Source organism: Labeo rohita, chromosome 23, assembly GCF_022985175.1.
Source record: "Labeo rohita strain BAU-BD-2019 chromosome 23, IGBB_LRoh.1.0, whole genome shotgun sequence".
NCBI lineage: Eukaryota > Metazoa > Chordata > Actinopteri > Cypriniformes > Cyprinidae > Labeo > Labeo rohita.
The window spans coordinates 9294960-9312510 of NC_066891.1; the positions used below are offsets into that span (position 1 = coordinate 9294960).

A 17551-nucleotide genomic window follows, 5' to 3' on the forward strand; every position below is an offset into this window, starting at 1 on the left:
GTTGTTAGCCTTTAAAAATATATGTATTACATATTTTATTATTAAATTATGAATTGTTTTATTAATAGTATGCTTTGTGTTTGTTATATTTTTCTTAACGAGTCCGCTGTTCCGTCTCTGGCTGTTTGTTGTCATGAAAAAAAGGCAATTCACCTCCGTGTCGATTGGGGTCGCTAGTACACTTGAGCCGTTCACTGTTCCAGCCGTTAGTGAGGAAGGCTACTGCGGATATTACGGCAATTTCTACAGAGTAGAACAGATAAACAAACATGTAATATTATACCTAAGACATTTATTCAATCAAAATCCATCCTATCTTCATCCTATAAATTTTCCTCGAATTTCTCGCAGCGTCGTCACTTTTTACAGCGACTGGTGAAAGAAATTACTCTTCTTTCGAGCAAAACGAAGTTGTCTTGCCAAAAGAAGGACGATGGGTGGAAAAATGGCGTGAAACGATGAGCTTTACCGCATTCTTTATCTGACTGCTGTCAGAGGTAATTTACACTCTTATTATGCAATTTGTGATAAAACAAACTATTTATTTGTAAACGATATCTGTTAGTTTTTACCCCCATTTGAGTTATGTAATGTAATAAATGTGCTTGTCATGTGTAGGTCTGTACCTGCCTCTGAATTTGAAGTCATTTTGCCGATTTGTGATGCAATTTTCTGTCACATTTATCGTATCTTTCTTAAACTAAGTTAATGTATTTTCTAGTTTAGAAGGAATATTGTCTACCATAATAATAAATACATAATCCACCTAATCCATGTTTTCCTCTCTTTCTTTAGACAAGTGTCTGTGATCATCCCTAAATCCAAAGGGAGACTGTCAAGACTGATTTGCTCCTAAGTTCACTTGAATTAGACGTCTAAAGTCATGGCTTGGGCTCTGAAACTACCTCTGGCCGATGAGGTGATTGAGTCTGGTCTTGTCCAGGACTTTGATGCCAGTCTGTCAGGGATCGGGCAAGAGCTTGGAGCTGGTGCTTACAGCATGAGGTGAGAAAACTTTTTTTTTTACATTTGAAATTATTTTTGGTGTGTTCTGACGCCTGTGAGGCTTAATAAATGTCATCTTTTGTTCAATTTTAGCTCTTTAAAATACTGTATGTTTGGCTGACTTGCATTTTTACCATATTGAGAAGTGTTGTTTAATCTGTTTAACATGCTTACCATGTCTGTGCCAACTACTTCTGCTGGGCTGTTTGAAATGTCATGATGAATGTGTTTTGGCACATTTTGTGTCTGACCTTCCGGAGAGGCACAGTCTGTATCTTGTATTCCCTTCCATAACTGTTGTGCAGAAAATTAACCGTTAAATCCGTCTGTGCTGATGTTATCATGTGTAGTGTTTTATTAAATATTTAGGGTTTGAAGTAGTTTTAATTTACTGTCAAATTAATTCTGTATGACATGACTGCAGTCTGCATCTTATATTTTGTTCTACTAGTTTATTAAACAAATATCTTTAATTTTAAATGGTTCAAGTAAAATGCATTTCCATGTTGATAGGCAGATAGAGTCACTCTGTCTAGCCTCATTAGTTGGTCTCCAGGTAACAAAATAGTTGTCTGTTATAAACCACATGTTCCAGTCCTGCTTTGCCATCTGTGGTGATTTGCTCCCAGATGTTTCTGTAGCATTGGAAATGTCTGTTGAGCTTGTTGCTGCATTGTAAAGATCAAATGCCAAAATTATATATATATATTTCTCTTGTTGTTTTGCAGTGATGTGCTAGCTCTCCCAATCTTTAAGCAGGAGGAGTCGAATTTACCTCCGGAAAGTGACAATAAGATCCTTCCTTTCCAGTACGTACTGTGTGCCGCCACCTCTCCTGCCGTCAAACTACATGATGAGACGCTCACCTACCTCAATCAAGGTCTGTTCAGCAACACTGGCTGAAAAACATCAAAAATTTCCTTAGCTTTACATTGAATGTCAATATAAATCTATTAGACTGAAAAAATTGTATAGAAACAATTTTGACTCAGTAATTACTAGTATTTTGCAAAATTTCGCAGTTACAAAGAAGCAGCACGTGAGGCACTGAATTAAACATGAAGTTTAGTAGTAGACAAACTGAAATTGTACTTTCTTGAAAAATGTGCTCCAATAAGCTTTGTTACTTAGAAAAATACAAAATAAAATTTTATAGTGCAATACACAGACATTGCTCATGTTAATAGTTTATTAAAACAGACAAATTGAGTTAAAAGGGTTTGTGTTTCTGAAAACTTGAAAAATACACTACCATTTAAAATTTGTGGGTTAGATAAGCATTTGTTTTTAACAAAGACATTTTTTTTATTCAGCAAGGATGCATTAAACTGATCAAAAATGGCAGTGAAGAAATTTATAATGTTACAAAAGATTTCTATTTCAAAAAAATGCTGTTCTTTTGAACTTTCTATTGTTCAAAGAATCCTGAAAAAAAAAAAAAAAAACTTTTTCACAGAAATATTAAAGGAGAAGTCCACTTCCAAAACAAAGATTCACGTATAATGTACTCACCCACTTATCATCCAAGATGTTCCTGTCTTTCTTTCTTCAGTCGTAAAGAATTTGTTTTTGAGGAAAACATTTCTGCATTTTTTCTCGATCTAATAGACTCATATCGTGCCCCGATTTTGAACTTCCAAAATGCAGTTTAAATGCGGTTTCAAACGATCCCAAACCCTCAAAGGATCCCAGCCGAGAAAAAAGGGTCTTATCTAGCGTAACGATCGGTTATTTTAATAAAAATAATAAAATTTTTATACTTCTTAATGTCAAACGCTCGTCTTGTCTCACTCTGCCTGAACTGTTTTTGTTCCGGTTCATGACAGTTAAGGTATGTTGAAAAACTCCCATCTCATGTTCTCCCTCAACTTCGAAATCGTCCAATATCACTTTTTACCTTTTTTGTTAAGGGTGTTTGATCTTCTTTGCATGTTCACTTTGCAAAGACTGTGTCAGTACTTCTGCAGTGATGTAGGATGATTTTAAAATGATTTTTGAAGTTAAGAGAGAAAACATGATTGGATTTTTTTTTTTTGACATACCCTAACTGTCTGAGTCAGTCAATACACAGAGTTCAGGGAGAAAAAGGCAAGATGAGCGTTTGAGATTAAAAAGTATTTAAATTGTGTGTTTTTTTTTTTAATGAAAATAACCGATCGTTTCGCTAGATAAGAACCTTCTTCCTCAGCTGGGATCGTTCACAACTGCATTTGGGATCGCTTGAAGCCGCATTTAAACTGCGTTTTGGAAGTTCAAAATCGGGGCACCATATCAGTCCATTATATGGAGAAAAATGCAGAAATGTTTCCTCAAAAAACATAATTACTTTATGAATAAAGAAAGAAAGACATGAACATCTTGGATGATGGGGGGTGAGTACATTATATGTGAATCTTTGTTTTGGAAGTGGACTTCTCCTTTAAGCAACATTGATAATAATAAGAAATATTTATTGAGCAGCAAATCAGCATATTAGAATAATTTTTAATTAATTGCTGCTGAAAATTCAGCTTTGCAATGACAGAAATAAATGACTTTTAAAAATAGTAATATATAAAACGCTTAATTTAATACTGTATTTTTGTTCAAAAACATGCAGCCTGCACTTTTTTTCAAATAAAAACATTGCTGACCACAAACTTTTGAACGGTTGTATATTTATATGTGACCCTGGACCACCAAACCAGTCATAAGTAACGCAGATATATTTGTAGCAATTACTAAAAATACATTGTATGGGTCCAATTTTTTTTTTCTTTTTTGCTAAAAATCATTAAGATATTAAGTAGAGATGTTCCATGAAGAAATTTTGTAAATTTCCTACTGTAAATATATCAAAACTTGATATAGGTTATTTTCTCAATATGTTCAGTTTTTTTTTTTTTTTTTTTTTTTTTTGGACCCTCGGATTTCAGATTGTCAAATAATTATATTCATTCAGCCTTCAGATGATGTATAAATCTCAATTTTAAAAAAAATGACCCTTTACACCACATACATGGTTTTGTGGTCCATATCTTAACACCGTCTGTCCAAATTCACATTCATTGTATGGGAAAGAGTGTTCTGTTTAAAATCAAATTATTTATTTTATTTTGTCCATTCCCATTGATGCATGATAGGTAAGAGCTTCCAACCTTCCATCATGATGGAATGTTTCCATAAACTATTCCATTCCATTCTACACAAGGAAACATAATAAGCCACGCAATAACAACAAACAGATGTAAAAATGTTTTTACTGGTATTGCTAAAAAATTTTTCCCCCCTCGACTGCAGGACAGTCTTATGAGATTCGAATGCTGGACAATCGAAAAATGGGGGAGCTTCCTGAGATCAATGGTAAAATGGTGAAGGTGAGAATTTGCTGGCTGTTTTTTCACATCCTCCGTAATTCATGCTTCCTACATACAGATTATGCTTGCATCAGGACTGAATCACTTCAGCTGTTGAGAATCCTTTAAGTGTCCTGGTTAATCGTGCTGTTTTATGTCTGAAGAGAGCTTGCATCATATGTGCTTTTTGTGACTATCTGTGGTTTATCTCTACCACTGCTTTTCTTGTGGTTTCTCCCTGCAGAGCATCATCCGTGTCGTGTTTCATGATCGCCGCCTTCAGTACACTGAACACCAGCAGCTGGAGGGCTGGCGCTGGAACAGGCCGGGAGACAGAATCCTTGATTTAGGTAAATACTGTAAGCCGTTGCTAACTGAAAGTAAAAAATCAGTGAATAATCGGCACTTAAAGATAAGATAAGATGTCAGTGTTGTGAAAATGCAGGACTGTATTAGACATTAATAACATGCTTGCAATGAAATCCTCAGATATCCCGATGTCGGTAGGGGTGGTCGATCCCAGGGCAAACCCTACACAGCTCAACACTGTGGAGTTCCTCTGGGACCCCTCGAAAAGGACCTCTGTGTTTATTCAGGTATCATAGACTGCTTTTGCTGACTTCAAGAACAACTTTCCCATACACTGTGAGTGGAGCCCTAAAAAATCCCAACATGAGGTTTCGTGTTTGTGTATGTGTGTGTTTAATTTGTCCACTGATACACACTGTATGTATTTTGACAGCTCACCTTTGACCTCCTCATTAGGATGGGTTTTGGATAGTGCATCAAAAAATGAAAATTGTCATAATTTACTCACCCTCATGTTATTACAAACCTGCATGACTTTCTTTGTACAGAACACAAAAGAAGATATTTTGAGGAATGTTTCAACTGTGTCGAAGCCTATAGGGTCTGAATCAACTCTGGATTCCATTGACAAAGACAGTTTTCTGTGTCTTTTTAATATCATTCACTGTTGCTTATTGTCCTCTTTGATTAGGTCCATTGTATAAGCACAGAGTTCACTATGCGTAAGCATGGAGGAGAGAAGGGAGTGCCGTTCCGTATTCAAATCGACACTTTCAAGGAAAACGAGGCAGGGGAGTACACCGAGCATCTGCACTCTGCCAGCTGCCAAATCAAAGTTTTTAAGGTGGGCTGAGGCCTCCATTGATAAACATTTACAATGTGACAATGCACGTTTCAGTGCAAGTACTGTTTCATTAGTGCAGCATGATTTTTGGGCAGTCTTGCAGCTGGAACCAGGTTTTCATATTAGATGCTAATACAAGGTTTGTTTTGTTTTTAGCCTAAAGGTGCGGACAGAAAGCAAAAACAGACAGAGAAAAAATGGAGAAACGAGCGCCGCAGGAAAAGGAGAAATACCAGCCTTCATATGAAACCACCATTCTCACTGAGGTGTGTATCTGCTTCCTTGGAAAGCATGGGTGTGACATGAATAGTTAAAATAATCTTTGAATTTGTTTTTCCAATATTAGAGATTTTTGTAATATAACATTTATATTATATTTGTGACCCTGGACTACAAAACCATTTATAAGGGTCTTTTTTTTTTTTTTTTTTTTTTTTTTTTCACATTTCCATCCGGAAGCTTTTAACTTTATGATTTGGTTTGTTGATAATATTTGGCTGAGATACAATTATTGAATATTTGATTCAAATGTTAAAGACTGAGTCACATTTTGTCTTTTAACTTTATATTTGACATGTGATAATATTTGGTGTGTGTTATATTGATTCTGTTCTCTCCATTGTCTGGAAAGCATGGGTTTGATATGAATATTTACATGAAATTACTGAATTTATCTCTAAAAAATAATTAGATTTTATTATTATTTTAACATTTTTTAACTTGATTTTAATATATGATGATATATTATGTTTTGTATTTATCCAGTGCTCTCCATGGCCTGAGGCTACATATGTCAACAATTCTCCATCACCAGGTTTCAACAGCACCCACAACAGCTTTCCTGTAAATGAGGGGTAGGAAACATTGATCAACGCTGTCTGAGCTTTATAATCTTGAAGCTAAATATAATATTGAATAGGAAACAGAGCAATTCATTATATTTCAATTAAAGACTATGCAAACATTTGTCTTCTTTGGAACCGCATTTACTTGCATCTAATGGCTAATGGTTTTGTCTTGCAGAAATGGTTCACCCAATCACCAGCCGGAGCCTGTGGCACAGTTAGCAGATGTAAGTGTGTCTGTGTTTATCTTCTCTCATATTTGAGATCCACTGCTCTCAGTAACATTAATCATTAAACGTTTCTAGTGACATTCTAGGATCAGCATCACTCTGTCCATATATGTACATTTGAGATATGAAAGGCAAACTACCTGGCACTTAGACACTGAGACATGGTCTTTGATAGATTCATTCCAGTGTTCTCTTGTGTGTTTCTTCTCTTACAACATTTATGCATTCTACATTTGTACAAGCAAATTTATCTGTGTTCCATTTGCATTTGTGTGAGATTTAGTTCTTAACTGATCTTAACTAGTTAAGTAGTTGAGATGTACTGGAAATGGAATGGTTTATAGCCACTCTTCAGTATAGTGTGTGTGTGTTTGTGTGTGTAAGGCATGCTCCATGCTTCCATAATACATTAATAATGTCAGGAGAACTACAGTAGTGCAAAGACCCTTTGTTTTCATTCATATCGTTGCAGCTGCTATTATAAAAACAAAATAGCTGTAAAAGGCTTTTTTTTGTTGCTTTGCATGTTCATTAGCACATTTCAGAATGTATGTTGCCCTTTGTAGCTTTTTTTTTATTAGAACTAATAGTTTATAATATAGCATGGGTTGGGGTGAGCAGTATGACCTAAATATTAGTTATTGTTTGCTGAAAATGCAACCCAAAAATGTTTATTTTATATTTGTTTAATATAATTTACATTTAATATATTTAAATATAAATATTATATATACACAAATATGTTAAATTGGTCCAGTAGATTAAATGTACTAATGCAGTGTACTTCAGGTGTTTTTTTTGTTGGGGGGGTTTTCTTACTTAAAGCATGCTACAGAAATACTATAACATAACATTATCAGAGGGTTAACACATTTTCTACTGTTACACATTATATATGTATATATCATGCTGCCCAGCCCTTACATAATTTGTTAAAAGTACATATACACTACTGTTCAAAAGTTTAGGCTAAGTTAGTTTTTTTTCCAGTGGAAATCAATACATTCATTAAGTAAGGATACCTTAAATTGATCAAAAGTGGCTGTAAAGACAATTTATCAAAGAATAAAAAAATATTTATCAGTGACGACAAAAGTTATTTGAAGTAGAAATATTGTGAAATATAATTTGTTTTTAATGTATTTTAAATGAAGCCTTGTTGAGCATAATAAATTGTTTTTTTTTTTTTTTCAAAAAAAAAAAAATATATATATATATACTTACTGACCTCACACTTTTGAACAGTAGTCTTATAGATACAGGTACCAAATTGGACATGAAAAGCCTTTTATAGGCTGATCTACAATAACCGTTTGGTTTGGCACCTTTTTCTGTAACAAATCTATTTTGATTTCCTCATGCTTATGATTGTATGTTGATAGACTGATAGACTTCTAAAATTACTTCAAGCATTGCATTAGTTTATAGGCTGATGTTATGTGAGGTTTTAGCCCATTGTTTTTTTTGTTTTTTTTCCATTTGTAACGTATAAGCCCCGTTAGTCACCACATGCTTCCTCATAACAAGATAATATCACTCGAGACAAATTTGAGATTTTAAAACTGAGAGACGTTCTGCCTTACAGTTGTCGTGCCATCTACTTAGAAGAGACAGTGAAAGCAATCAGGTACATGAATTTATTTGCTAATTTGAATATGTTGAAATGTTTATTTGCCAAAGGTAACACTTGGTTGGTGTGCAAAGGTTTTCTTAAATCTGTTAATAAGCTCGGTTCAACTCAGGCCGGACAATTTAAGGGGGAGTGTCTGACTTCAGTACAGGGACTGTTCAATGGAAAAACAGACTAATTATGATCAGTTTATGGTCAGTGTGCTAAGGCCTATTTTGTCCTTTCTCTTTGCCCCCGAACAAACAGAATCTGTTGCCAACGGCAACGCCACAGGAAGCACAGCAGTGGCTCCATAGAAACCGTTTTTCACCATTCTGCCGTCTCTTCTCAAACTTCTCGGGTAAAGGGACGATCGGGCTTACATAAGTGTGCATCACATTCCATACAGCTCTCACATCAGGCTTTGCTCACTCAGCAACCATACAGTGCCCCACCATTCCTTACATCACTCTCACTCAAATGCCACATGCTCACCAATCTCATTCTCTTATTATAATCTACTCAGAAAAATGTAATATACCTCTTGACTTCATGTTAGTTTTAGAATCGTATGAACAAATCCTAGTGTGAGTGTGTTAATGGTTCTTTGATGTCACTCAGGGGCCGATCTGCTAAAACTGACCCGTGAGGATGTCATCCAGATCTGTGGACCTGCTGATGGTATTCGGCTATTTAATGCACTCAAAGGACGGTAAGAGTCTGTTACAGGGATATTTTAAGGAGCTAAAATTAAAACCGTAAAATTTTTGTTGGGTTAAAGGAGAAGTCCACTTCCAAAACAAAGATTCACGTATAATGTTCTCACCCCCTTGTCATCCAAGATGTTCATGTCTTCCTTTCTTCAGTCGTGAAGAAATTATGTTTTTTGAGGAAAACGTTTACGCATTTTTCTCCATATAATGGACTGGTATAGTGGCCCGATTTTGAACTTCCAAAATGCAGTTTAAATGCAGGCTTAAATGATCCCAGATGCGGTTTGAATCTTTGTTTTGGAAGTGGACTTCTCCTTTAAACTAAACATTAACTGAAATAAAATTGTTAAAAAAAAAAAAAAAAAACTAAAAAGAAGACTGAACACACCAAAATTACCAATACTTAACTACAATTAATTTCAAAATCAGAAATATAAAAAAAAACTAGAACAAAATTTGAAAAGAATAAATGAATAATAGTATCTCAGTGATGCCAGAGGAACAATTACATATATGTAACCCACACTGAAGTGTCTTATACTTACTAAAGCTGCATTTACTAGATCAAAAATACAGTAAAAGCAGTAATGTCGTTAAATATTATTACAATTTAAAATAACTGTCTTCGGTTGTATTACATTTTAAAATAGAATTTATTTCTGTGATAGCAAAGCTAAATTTTCAGCAGCCATTGCTGCAAAATGGTAGTACTGCTTAAAGGATTAGATGACTCCTGAATTAAAATTTCCTAATAATTTACTTACCCCCATGTCATCCAAGATGTTCATGTCTTTCTTTCTTCAGTCAAAAAGAAATTAAGGTTTTTGAGGGAAAACATGGGTGAGGGTGAGGGTCCAAATGGCAGTTTCAATGCAGCTTCAAAGGGCTCTACATGATACCTAGTGTACTGCGGTTAAAAAGGTAGTGTATGGTGGAAAAACTCCATCTCTGTTTCTCCTCCAACGTCAAAATCATCAGACATCGCTGTTTTACCTTTTTTGTAAAGGACGTTTGAATTTCTTTGCACGTTCGCTTTGTAAACACTGGATCGGTAGTTCCACCTACATCATGTGACCTTTCCAGCGTGTCTATGTAATACGTGAAGTCGAGCTGGTGCAAGACGGACACTTGTGGTTTAAAAAAAAAAAAAAAAAAAAAAAAAAAATATATATATATATATATATATATATATATATATATATATATATATATATATATATATATTTATATTTATATATAAGACCCTTATTCCTCTGCTGGGATCGTGTAGAGCCCTTTGAAGCTTTTTCACTGCAATTTAGACCTTCAGTCCGTTGATCCCCATTGAAGTCCACTATATGTAGAAAAATCCTGCAATGTTTTCCTCAAAAACCTTTTTTTCAGCTGATTTACTCTGCAATATTTACTCTGAAAGTGAACTAATCCTTTAATATTTTGTGGGAACCGTGACTCAGTTTCTGTGTTTTGCCTTGCTTTCGATGTTTACATATTATGAACCAGTATTTATACTGTGTATGTGAATGTCATTGTATAGGGTTGTCCGTCCAAGGCTTACCATCTATGTGTGCCAGGAGTCCCAACAGGCTCGTGAACAGCACCAGAAACATGAGAACGGAGACGGGTCTAGCAACACTTTCTTTGGTAAGTTTAACATCAGGTATATTAAGATCAAACATGATTACGTTTGTTCACAAAGTATTTGTAGGAATTAAATGTTAGGCTGTGATGTTATTAGGTAATCATTTTTCCTTACCTGCATGTCCTGGTTATGTCAGCAAAATAGAAAAGCTTTTTAGAGGCAGCAATGCTTTTTTCCTTTTGAATAATGTGCACTTATGAATCATGCACAATAAGACCTAGGGGATGTGGTAAATGGGGTCAAATAATTTGGGAGAATTAAAAATAGGTTTTTAATAGTTTTTTAATGTCACATTTGTGACTCTTGTTTTCTTTGTTATTTTGATGTGTTTCCTTTTGTTTTTGTTTTTTCTTCAGTGATTTGTTGGTTAAGGTCTCATGTTTCTTTACCCCCTTCTTAGTGTATCATGCTATCTATCTGGAGGAGTTAACAGCTGTGGAATTGACGGAAAAGTTGGCTCAGCTCTTCAGTATCTCTCCACGCCAGATCAGTCAGATCTTCAAGCAGGGGCCCACTGGTATCCATGTGTTAGTCAGTGATGAGGTGAGGGCTTCCACAGGCTTTCTTTTTCTTCAGTGTTTAGGCCAGAATTTTCCAAATGGGGATTTTGAAGCTCTAGGGATTCGTAAAGGAACTGCAGGAGGATTATGAGCCGATGAAAAGCTGGTTAAATGAAATGTAAAATTAAAGTAAACAAATGAGGCTGTACAAATAATGAAAATAAAACAGTAATCACAATTTAGCTAATATAGTGCAATTATCAAAGGCTACGATTAAAATCAATAAGCATAGTCTTTTGCGAGTGAAGAGCGGCACTGTACTGTACACATGTGCAGCTTTGTTGCAAGTTTTGGAAAGCCTGCTTTTAGTTCGCTTTTACACATTTGCATAATTTCCATCATTTCTGTAGACAGATTTTCAAAGAATTTCACCAGTGTTCCCCAAAATAAAAGCTTGAAGATTTGAAATGTTAAAAGCTTTAAGGGTTTGAATGTTTGAAAATGAATTATTTAAAGGGATGGTTTACTCAATAATGACATTAAAAGAAGATTATTTGAAGAATGTGGGTCGCCAAACAGTTGATGACTTCCATAGTATAAAAAAAAACAATGGAATTCAGTGGTGACCAACAACTGTTGAAATTCACACAGGTTCGAAACAACTTGAGGATGAGTAAATGACAACAGAATTTTTATTTTTTATGAACTATCCCTTTAAGATATAAATACCTGTAGTGTAAAACAATTTCATTTTTGTCAATTATAATTTTATTATTTTATAGTACGGTAATATACTGATGTCTTTAATAATTAGTTAAAACTAATAATAAGAAGAAAGACAGACCCTGAAAGAGGTCTTAGTTGGTTTCAGCAGTAGCAATAAGAGACTAAGAGGAACTGTGACAAAGTCTCCAGGATGCTTCAAGAAACCTACCTGCAAAGCTGCAGCACTGTTAAAAGTTTTAGGCACTTGTGTAAAAATGCTGTAAAATGAGGATTTTCTTTATCAATTACCTTCTATTAACTAAATGAAATCAACATTTGGTGCGACCATTCTTTGCGTTTACAGCAGCTTTTGCCCTAGGTGCACTTGCGCAAAATTTTTCAGGTAGTTTTGCAGGTAGGTCTCTTGAAGCATTTTGGAGACGTTGCCACAGTTCTTCTGGATTTACTTCAGTTTCAGTTTGTTCTGTTGTCAGACTCCTTGTGCAAACAAAAATCTCACTGGATTATTACAATTAATGGCAAACAGAATGTTTGGAAATGTAAACCGATATTTTTTTACTGACACACTACAGCAAAAGATAGAAATAACTGACTTTAAACCATTTTTTTTTGCTGGTGAAAATACTAGTGGCCTAAAACTTTTGCACAGTACTATATATATATATATATATATATATATATATATATATATATTTATATTAGATGAAATGTGACCCTGGCCACAAAACCAGTCTTAAGTAGCACGGGTTTATTTGTAGCAATAGCAAACAATACATTGTATAGGTCAAAATTATCGATTTTCCTTTTATGCCAAAAATAATTAGGATATATATACTAGAATAAAAAGATCATGTTTAATGAATATATTTTGTAAATTTCCTACTGTAATTATCAAAACTTAATTTTTGATTAGTAATATACATTGCTAAGAACTTAATTTGGACAACTTTAAAGGCAATTTTTTTTTCTTGTACCCTCAGGTTCCAGATATTCACATCCGGGCCAAATATTCTAAATATGCTAACCATACATTAACGGAAAGCTTATTTATTCAGCTTTCAGATGATGTATAAATCTCAATTTCAGAAAAAAGTTGACCCTTACGACTGGTTTTGTGGTCCAGGGTCACAAATCATATCATTGTTAAAATCGGCATGTTGCAAAATTATTAAAATGTTAACTTAATCCTACGTATTTCTTCACGTAAATGTTTTGTGTCAAGCAGTGTGGCTTTCAAAACCCCTAGTTTAGGGACTTCACTTTCAGTGGTGATCAAAATTAGAGAACAAACTATAAATACTTTCAGTCTGACTTCTCTTAAATTTGCCGAGACGGGTTCTTACCCTGTTCTGCTCTGAGCTGGCAAGCAATTCCAGCTGCGGTGTTGAACCGATTTCCCCATTGAGAGTCTCTGCATTATTCTGTCTTCTCATCTATTTTACGTGGACGACCAGCCTTTTTGGAGAACTTGAATAAGTGTCATTGTAAAGCTGCAACATTCAAGAAATCACAGATTTGGAATGACCAACTTCTCGTGCAGTGGCAGAAAGGGTCGTCCCTTTGGCCTTCATCTGGACAAACTGTCGCAGGGTTTTAGTAACCTTAGAGCGGCCTGCCATCTTGCAATCTCAGAGAAAATTATAATGTAGGAAACATATAATTAAGGAAATCTCATTGAAGTTTTTTATACTGTGCTTCAGAATACAATTAATTTATGAAATATGCTTAAACTGCCTTCCTACTCCTGTTAGGATAACTTCAAATAGGACTAAACAGTGACTGTGAAATTTAGAAAATTATAGGTTGTTCTCTAAGTTTGATCTCCACTGTACATTTGTTTAAAATTCCTTGCATCAACCTGAATATTCCCTGAGTGGCAAAGATCACTTTACTGTTGAAATTTGCTTGCTTGAACTTTATAATTCATCCTGTAACACACTCATGTGTTAAAGTAGTCTCTTTGGGCTCTCTCCCTAGAAGGCAGTAGTTTACTCAAGGACACAACAGCGATGAGGCATGATAGTCATCCCAGGATTGTGACCCTCCATTTTCCCCGTCCACCATTAACCCTATTGCTACTTAATAGAGGGCAAGCTTAAAGCTATTTTCACACTTTGTTTCGATTGTTTGGTCTGAAGATGCATTGCAAAAGACGCGAGCTGCTCGCCAAAGGCCATTTCTGCAGAGCTTGCAGAATTTGCTGCTGTGCTTGCAGTGTATCGGTCGTCATCAATCCATCATCAATAGCGGTTCATTTACACAAATAAGAGCAGATTGCTTTTCATACCAATTGTGCACCATACTCAAGTCCACATGGACTGTGCACCCAAGTTTGCAAAACCAAATGCAATAAGGTTTGTGCCAAAAGCTCTAGTGTGGAAAATAACAGACAGCACTTGATTTTATCCGTCAGTAATAGAACTTAGTCAGGCTAGACAGCATGTTGAATTTAATGTGGATGAAAACAAGGCTGTGAGGGATAGACTCTGTATGAAGGTCCTAGATCACAGTTTTTGCCAACTCACAGTTTCAAAGCTGTTTTATGGAGTTTATGTCAACTGGAAGTTTGTACGGAAAGATGTTTCGTCAGCTAAACAGTTGTGTGTTGTTAAACAACAGTGCAATCCATTATAAACACTACTTCAGTCCCTCCCAGCTTCATTTTCATTCCTGTCAAAAAAAATAAATATAGCGCTTTTTAATTAAATATTGATTGGATTTGAAAAGTGAACATTATGTACCAGAATTAAGCTAGATGTTTGAATAATAGGGTTGAAAAATAAGAAGCCGGCGAGTTAAAAATGAAAACCATTGTTGTTGTGATGTGCACAATAAGACCAGGAACATGCATTAGGAAAGTAAATGTCATAAAACCAGCTGACTTTTCTCTGGTGGTGTATGATTTATTCGCACAAATTCATTTTGGAGTTAAACACCCACGTCAAAATATGTTATCGCAATACAGCAGACAAGATCTGACGCTGCTTCCTTTTAAATACGTAATATCTCTAATTCTCTCTTTTTCTGACTTCATCTTTATGTTCTCATTCAAACAGATGATTCAGAACTTTCAAGATGAGATGTGTTTTGTCCTGGACACGATGAAAGGTATGAGCAAGCCAGTTTTTTTTTTTGAAGTGTTGACTAGTTTTAACCCACACGTCCTTGATTCCAGGTCTTCTCTGTTTTATAACTTGCACTCTTTTTGATTGAATTTGCAGCCGAAACAAACGATGGCTATCACATCATTTTGAAGTGAAAACAAAGAATGAGGGGGAGTGAACAGGCCCCTTATGTTTTTCTTAAGATTCAACCCACAGCCCCTTCCCTGCACACTTCCTGGACCTTACCGAAGATCGTCTGGCTTGGAATAACGATCATGGGAAAAGGAAAAAAGGCACCTGACCCATTTTGAAACCTGTATTGTATTATCTATGGAGTGTGTGCTGCCTTTTTCCACCCCTTTCCATTTACATTGCAAAATTTCTATTTTACTAACTTCCTATGCATCAATTTGCTTTGTTTCCCTTTTTAAACCAGAAAAGAAGTTTATAATGTGCTACGGCCTTACCACTTCAAATAGAGAGAATTGGCTGGCGTTAATTACAGTATTGTTTGGTGTTGTCTACCTGGATGTCGCCCCATGAGCATTTTAGCTGCATATGCTAGAGTCCCATGTCACAGAGATCCATGGTAGGCCCAGAGATTTCCAGGACACTTATGAAATTGCCTCTGTTCATGATGAACGTCAGTTCTCTCACCTGTGAGGAAAACATAGGCAGTCCCATTGTCATATTGTCCCCCTCATTTTTACAGAAACGGTTTAGAGATGGACTGAATGAAAGGAATTCGCTCTATACTGCCACTATTATCAAGTTCAGTTTTTTGGCAGGTTCACGGCGAGCAGCTTGACTAACGCATTGCTGCGTGAATCATTTGTTTTTCGTATGTTAATTGTTGATTTCTTAAGCCTTGTGGACGCAACTGTGACTGTTGGGCATGATATTAGGTTCTGTAGCTTTGATCCCTGATGATTTTTTAAGTGTTGCTGCAAATGTACGTTATTTTACAGACAGGGGTTGAACAGCAGCAGTGGGCATTATATATGTGCGTCTTTATATTTTATTTTTATAACATTGTGCTTAACACCTCTCCCCCCTTTAGTTTTTTTCATCGTTGCATATACTAGAATAGTTTTTACAAATGTCAGACTTGCCAGAGCACTATTTTATGGTATAAGAGAGATCATGTTTTACTTTCTGTTTGTTTCCTTTTGGATATGACCACTGATGTACTAATCTTTCAGGTTGGGTAAAGGGGAGAAATCTTGCACTGCATGAGAAATGGTAGCCGTGGTTAGTGCTAGACGCAAACCAGACCGAGTTGGTAAAGACGTGAGGTATTGTCTGTTGTGACCCTTTACCGTGTCATTGCAATGATTAAAATGACTTACCTTGAAACAAGCTGTTTTGTTTTATATGTTGTATTAAGTTTTTCCTCTCACACAATTGTTCCTCACAGCTGTGCTGAAAAAAAACTGCTAAAACCAGCCTAAGATGGTTGGCTGGTCTTAGTTGGTTTAAGCGGGATGTAGCTGCTTTTGGCTAGTCTCCCAGCCTAGGCTGGTCAAGCTAGTTTTAGCTGGTTGTTCCAGCTGGTCTCCCAGCATGACCAGCTAAGAAAGTGTCCAAAACCCCTCTAAACCAGCCTGCTGACCAGCTGTGACCAACTAAGACCAGGCTGGATGACCAGCTTAAAACCAACCAACCATTTTAGGCTGGTTTAATCTGCTTGAAAAAAACAGCTAAAACCAGCCTAAGAGATGGTTGTTCCAGCTGGTCTCCCAGCATGACCAGCTAAGGAAGTGGCCAAATCCCCTTTAAACCAGCCTGCTGACCAGCTGTGACCAGCTAAGACCAGGCTGGATGACCAGCTAAAACCAGATGACCAGCTAAAAACCAGCCAACTGGTTTAATCTGATGAAAAAAATAAATAAAACTGCTAAAACCAACCTCAACTGGTTAAAGATGGAAGTAGCTGGTTTTACCTCGTTGTTCCAGCTGGTCTCCCAACATGACCAGCTAAGGAAGTGGCCAAAATCCCTCTAAACCAGCCTGCTGTCCAGCTATGTCCAGTTTAGACCAGGCTGAATGACCAGCTAAAAATCAGCCAACCATTTTAGGCTGGTTTAATCTGCTGAAAAAAAGCTAAAACCAGCCTAATCTGGTTTAAGATAGAAGTAGCTGGTCTTAGCTGGTTATTAAAGACGGTCTCCCAGCATGACCAGGTAAGGAAGTGGCCAAAACCCTGCTAAAACCAGCCTGCTGTCCAGCTATGACCAGTTTAGACCAGGCTGGATAACCAGCTAAAAACCAGCCAACCATATTAGGCTGGTTTAATCTTCTGAAAAAAAAAAAAAACCCCCAGCTAAAACCAACCTAAACTTGTTTAAGATGAAAGTAGCTAGTTTTAGCTGGTCTCCCAGCCTGGCTAGGCTGGTCAAGCTGGTTTTAGCTGGTTATTCCAGCTGTTCCTTCAGCATGACCAGCTAAGGACGTGGCCAAAATCCCTCTAAACCAGCCTGCTGTCCAGCTATGACCAGTTTAGACCAGGCTGAATGACAAGCTAAAGGCTGGTTTAATCTGCTGAAAAAAATAAAACAGCTAAAACCAGCCTAATCTGGTTTAAGACAGAAGTAGCTGGTCTTAGCTGGTTGTTAAAGACGGTCTCCCAGCATGACCAGGTAAGGAAGTGGCCAAAACCCTGCTAAAACCAGCCTGCTGTCCAGCTATGACC

General features: G+C 36.2%; 1 protein-coding gene across 1 annotated transcript; it reads left to right on the forward strand.

The window, feature by feature from the left end:
- Nucleotides 1-198: 198 nt before the first annotated feature.
- On the forward strand, nucleotides 199-16210 carry tfcp2 (transcription factor CP2). Its single transcript, XM_051096628.1, is given in 18 exon segments — nucleotides 199-497; nucleotides 796-1005; nucleotides 1734-1885; nucleotides 4285-4361; nucleotides 4585-4690; nucleotides 4830-4936; nucleotides 5341-5493; nucleotides 5650-5668; nucleotides 5671-5759; nucleotides 6259-6347; nucleotides 6517-6565; nucleotides 8154-8195; nucleotides 8445-8538; nucleotides 8799-8889; nucleotides 10425-10531; nucleotides 10930-11072; nucleotides 14812-14863; nucleotides 14977-16210. Coding segments are annotated over 17 exon segments (1530 nt in total). The 5' UTR covers nucleotides 199-497; nucleotides 796-883; the 3' UTR covers nucleotides 15015-16210.
- The last annotated feature ends 1341 nt before the right edge of the window (nucleotides 16211-17551 follow it).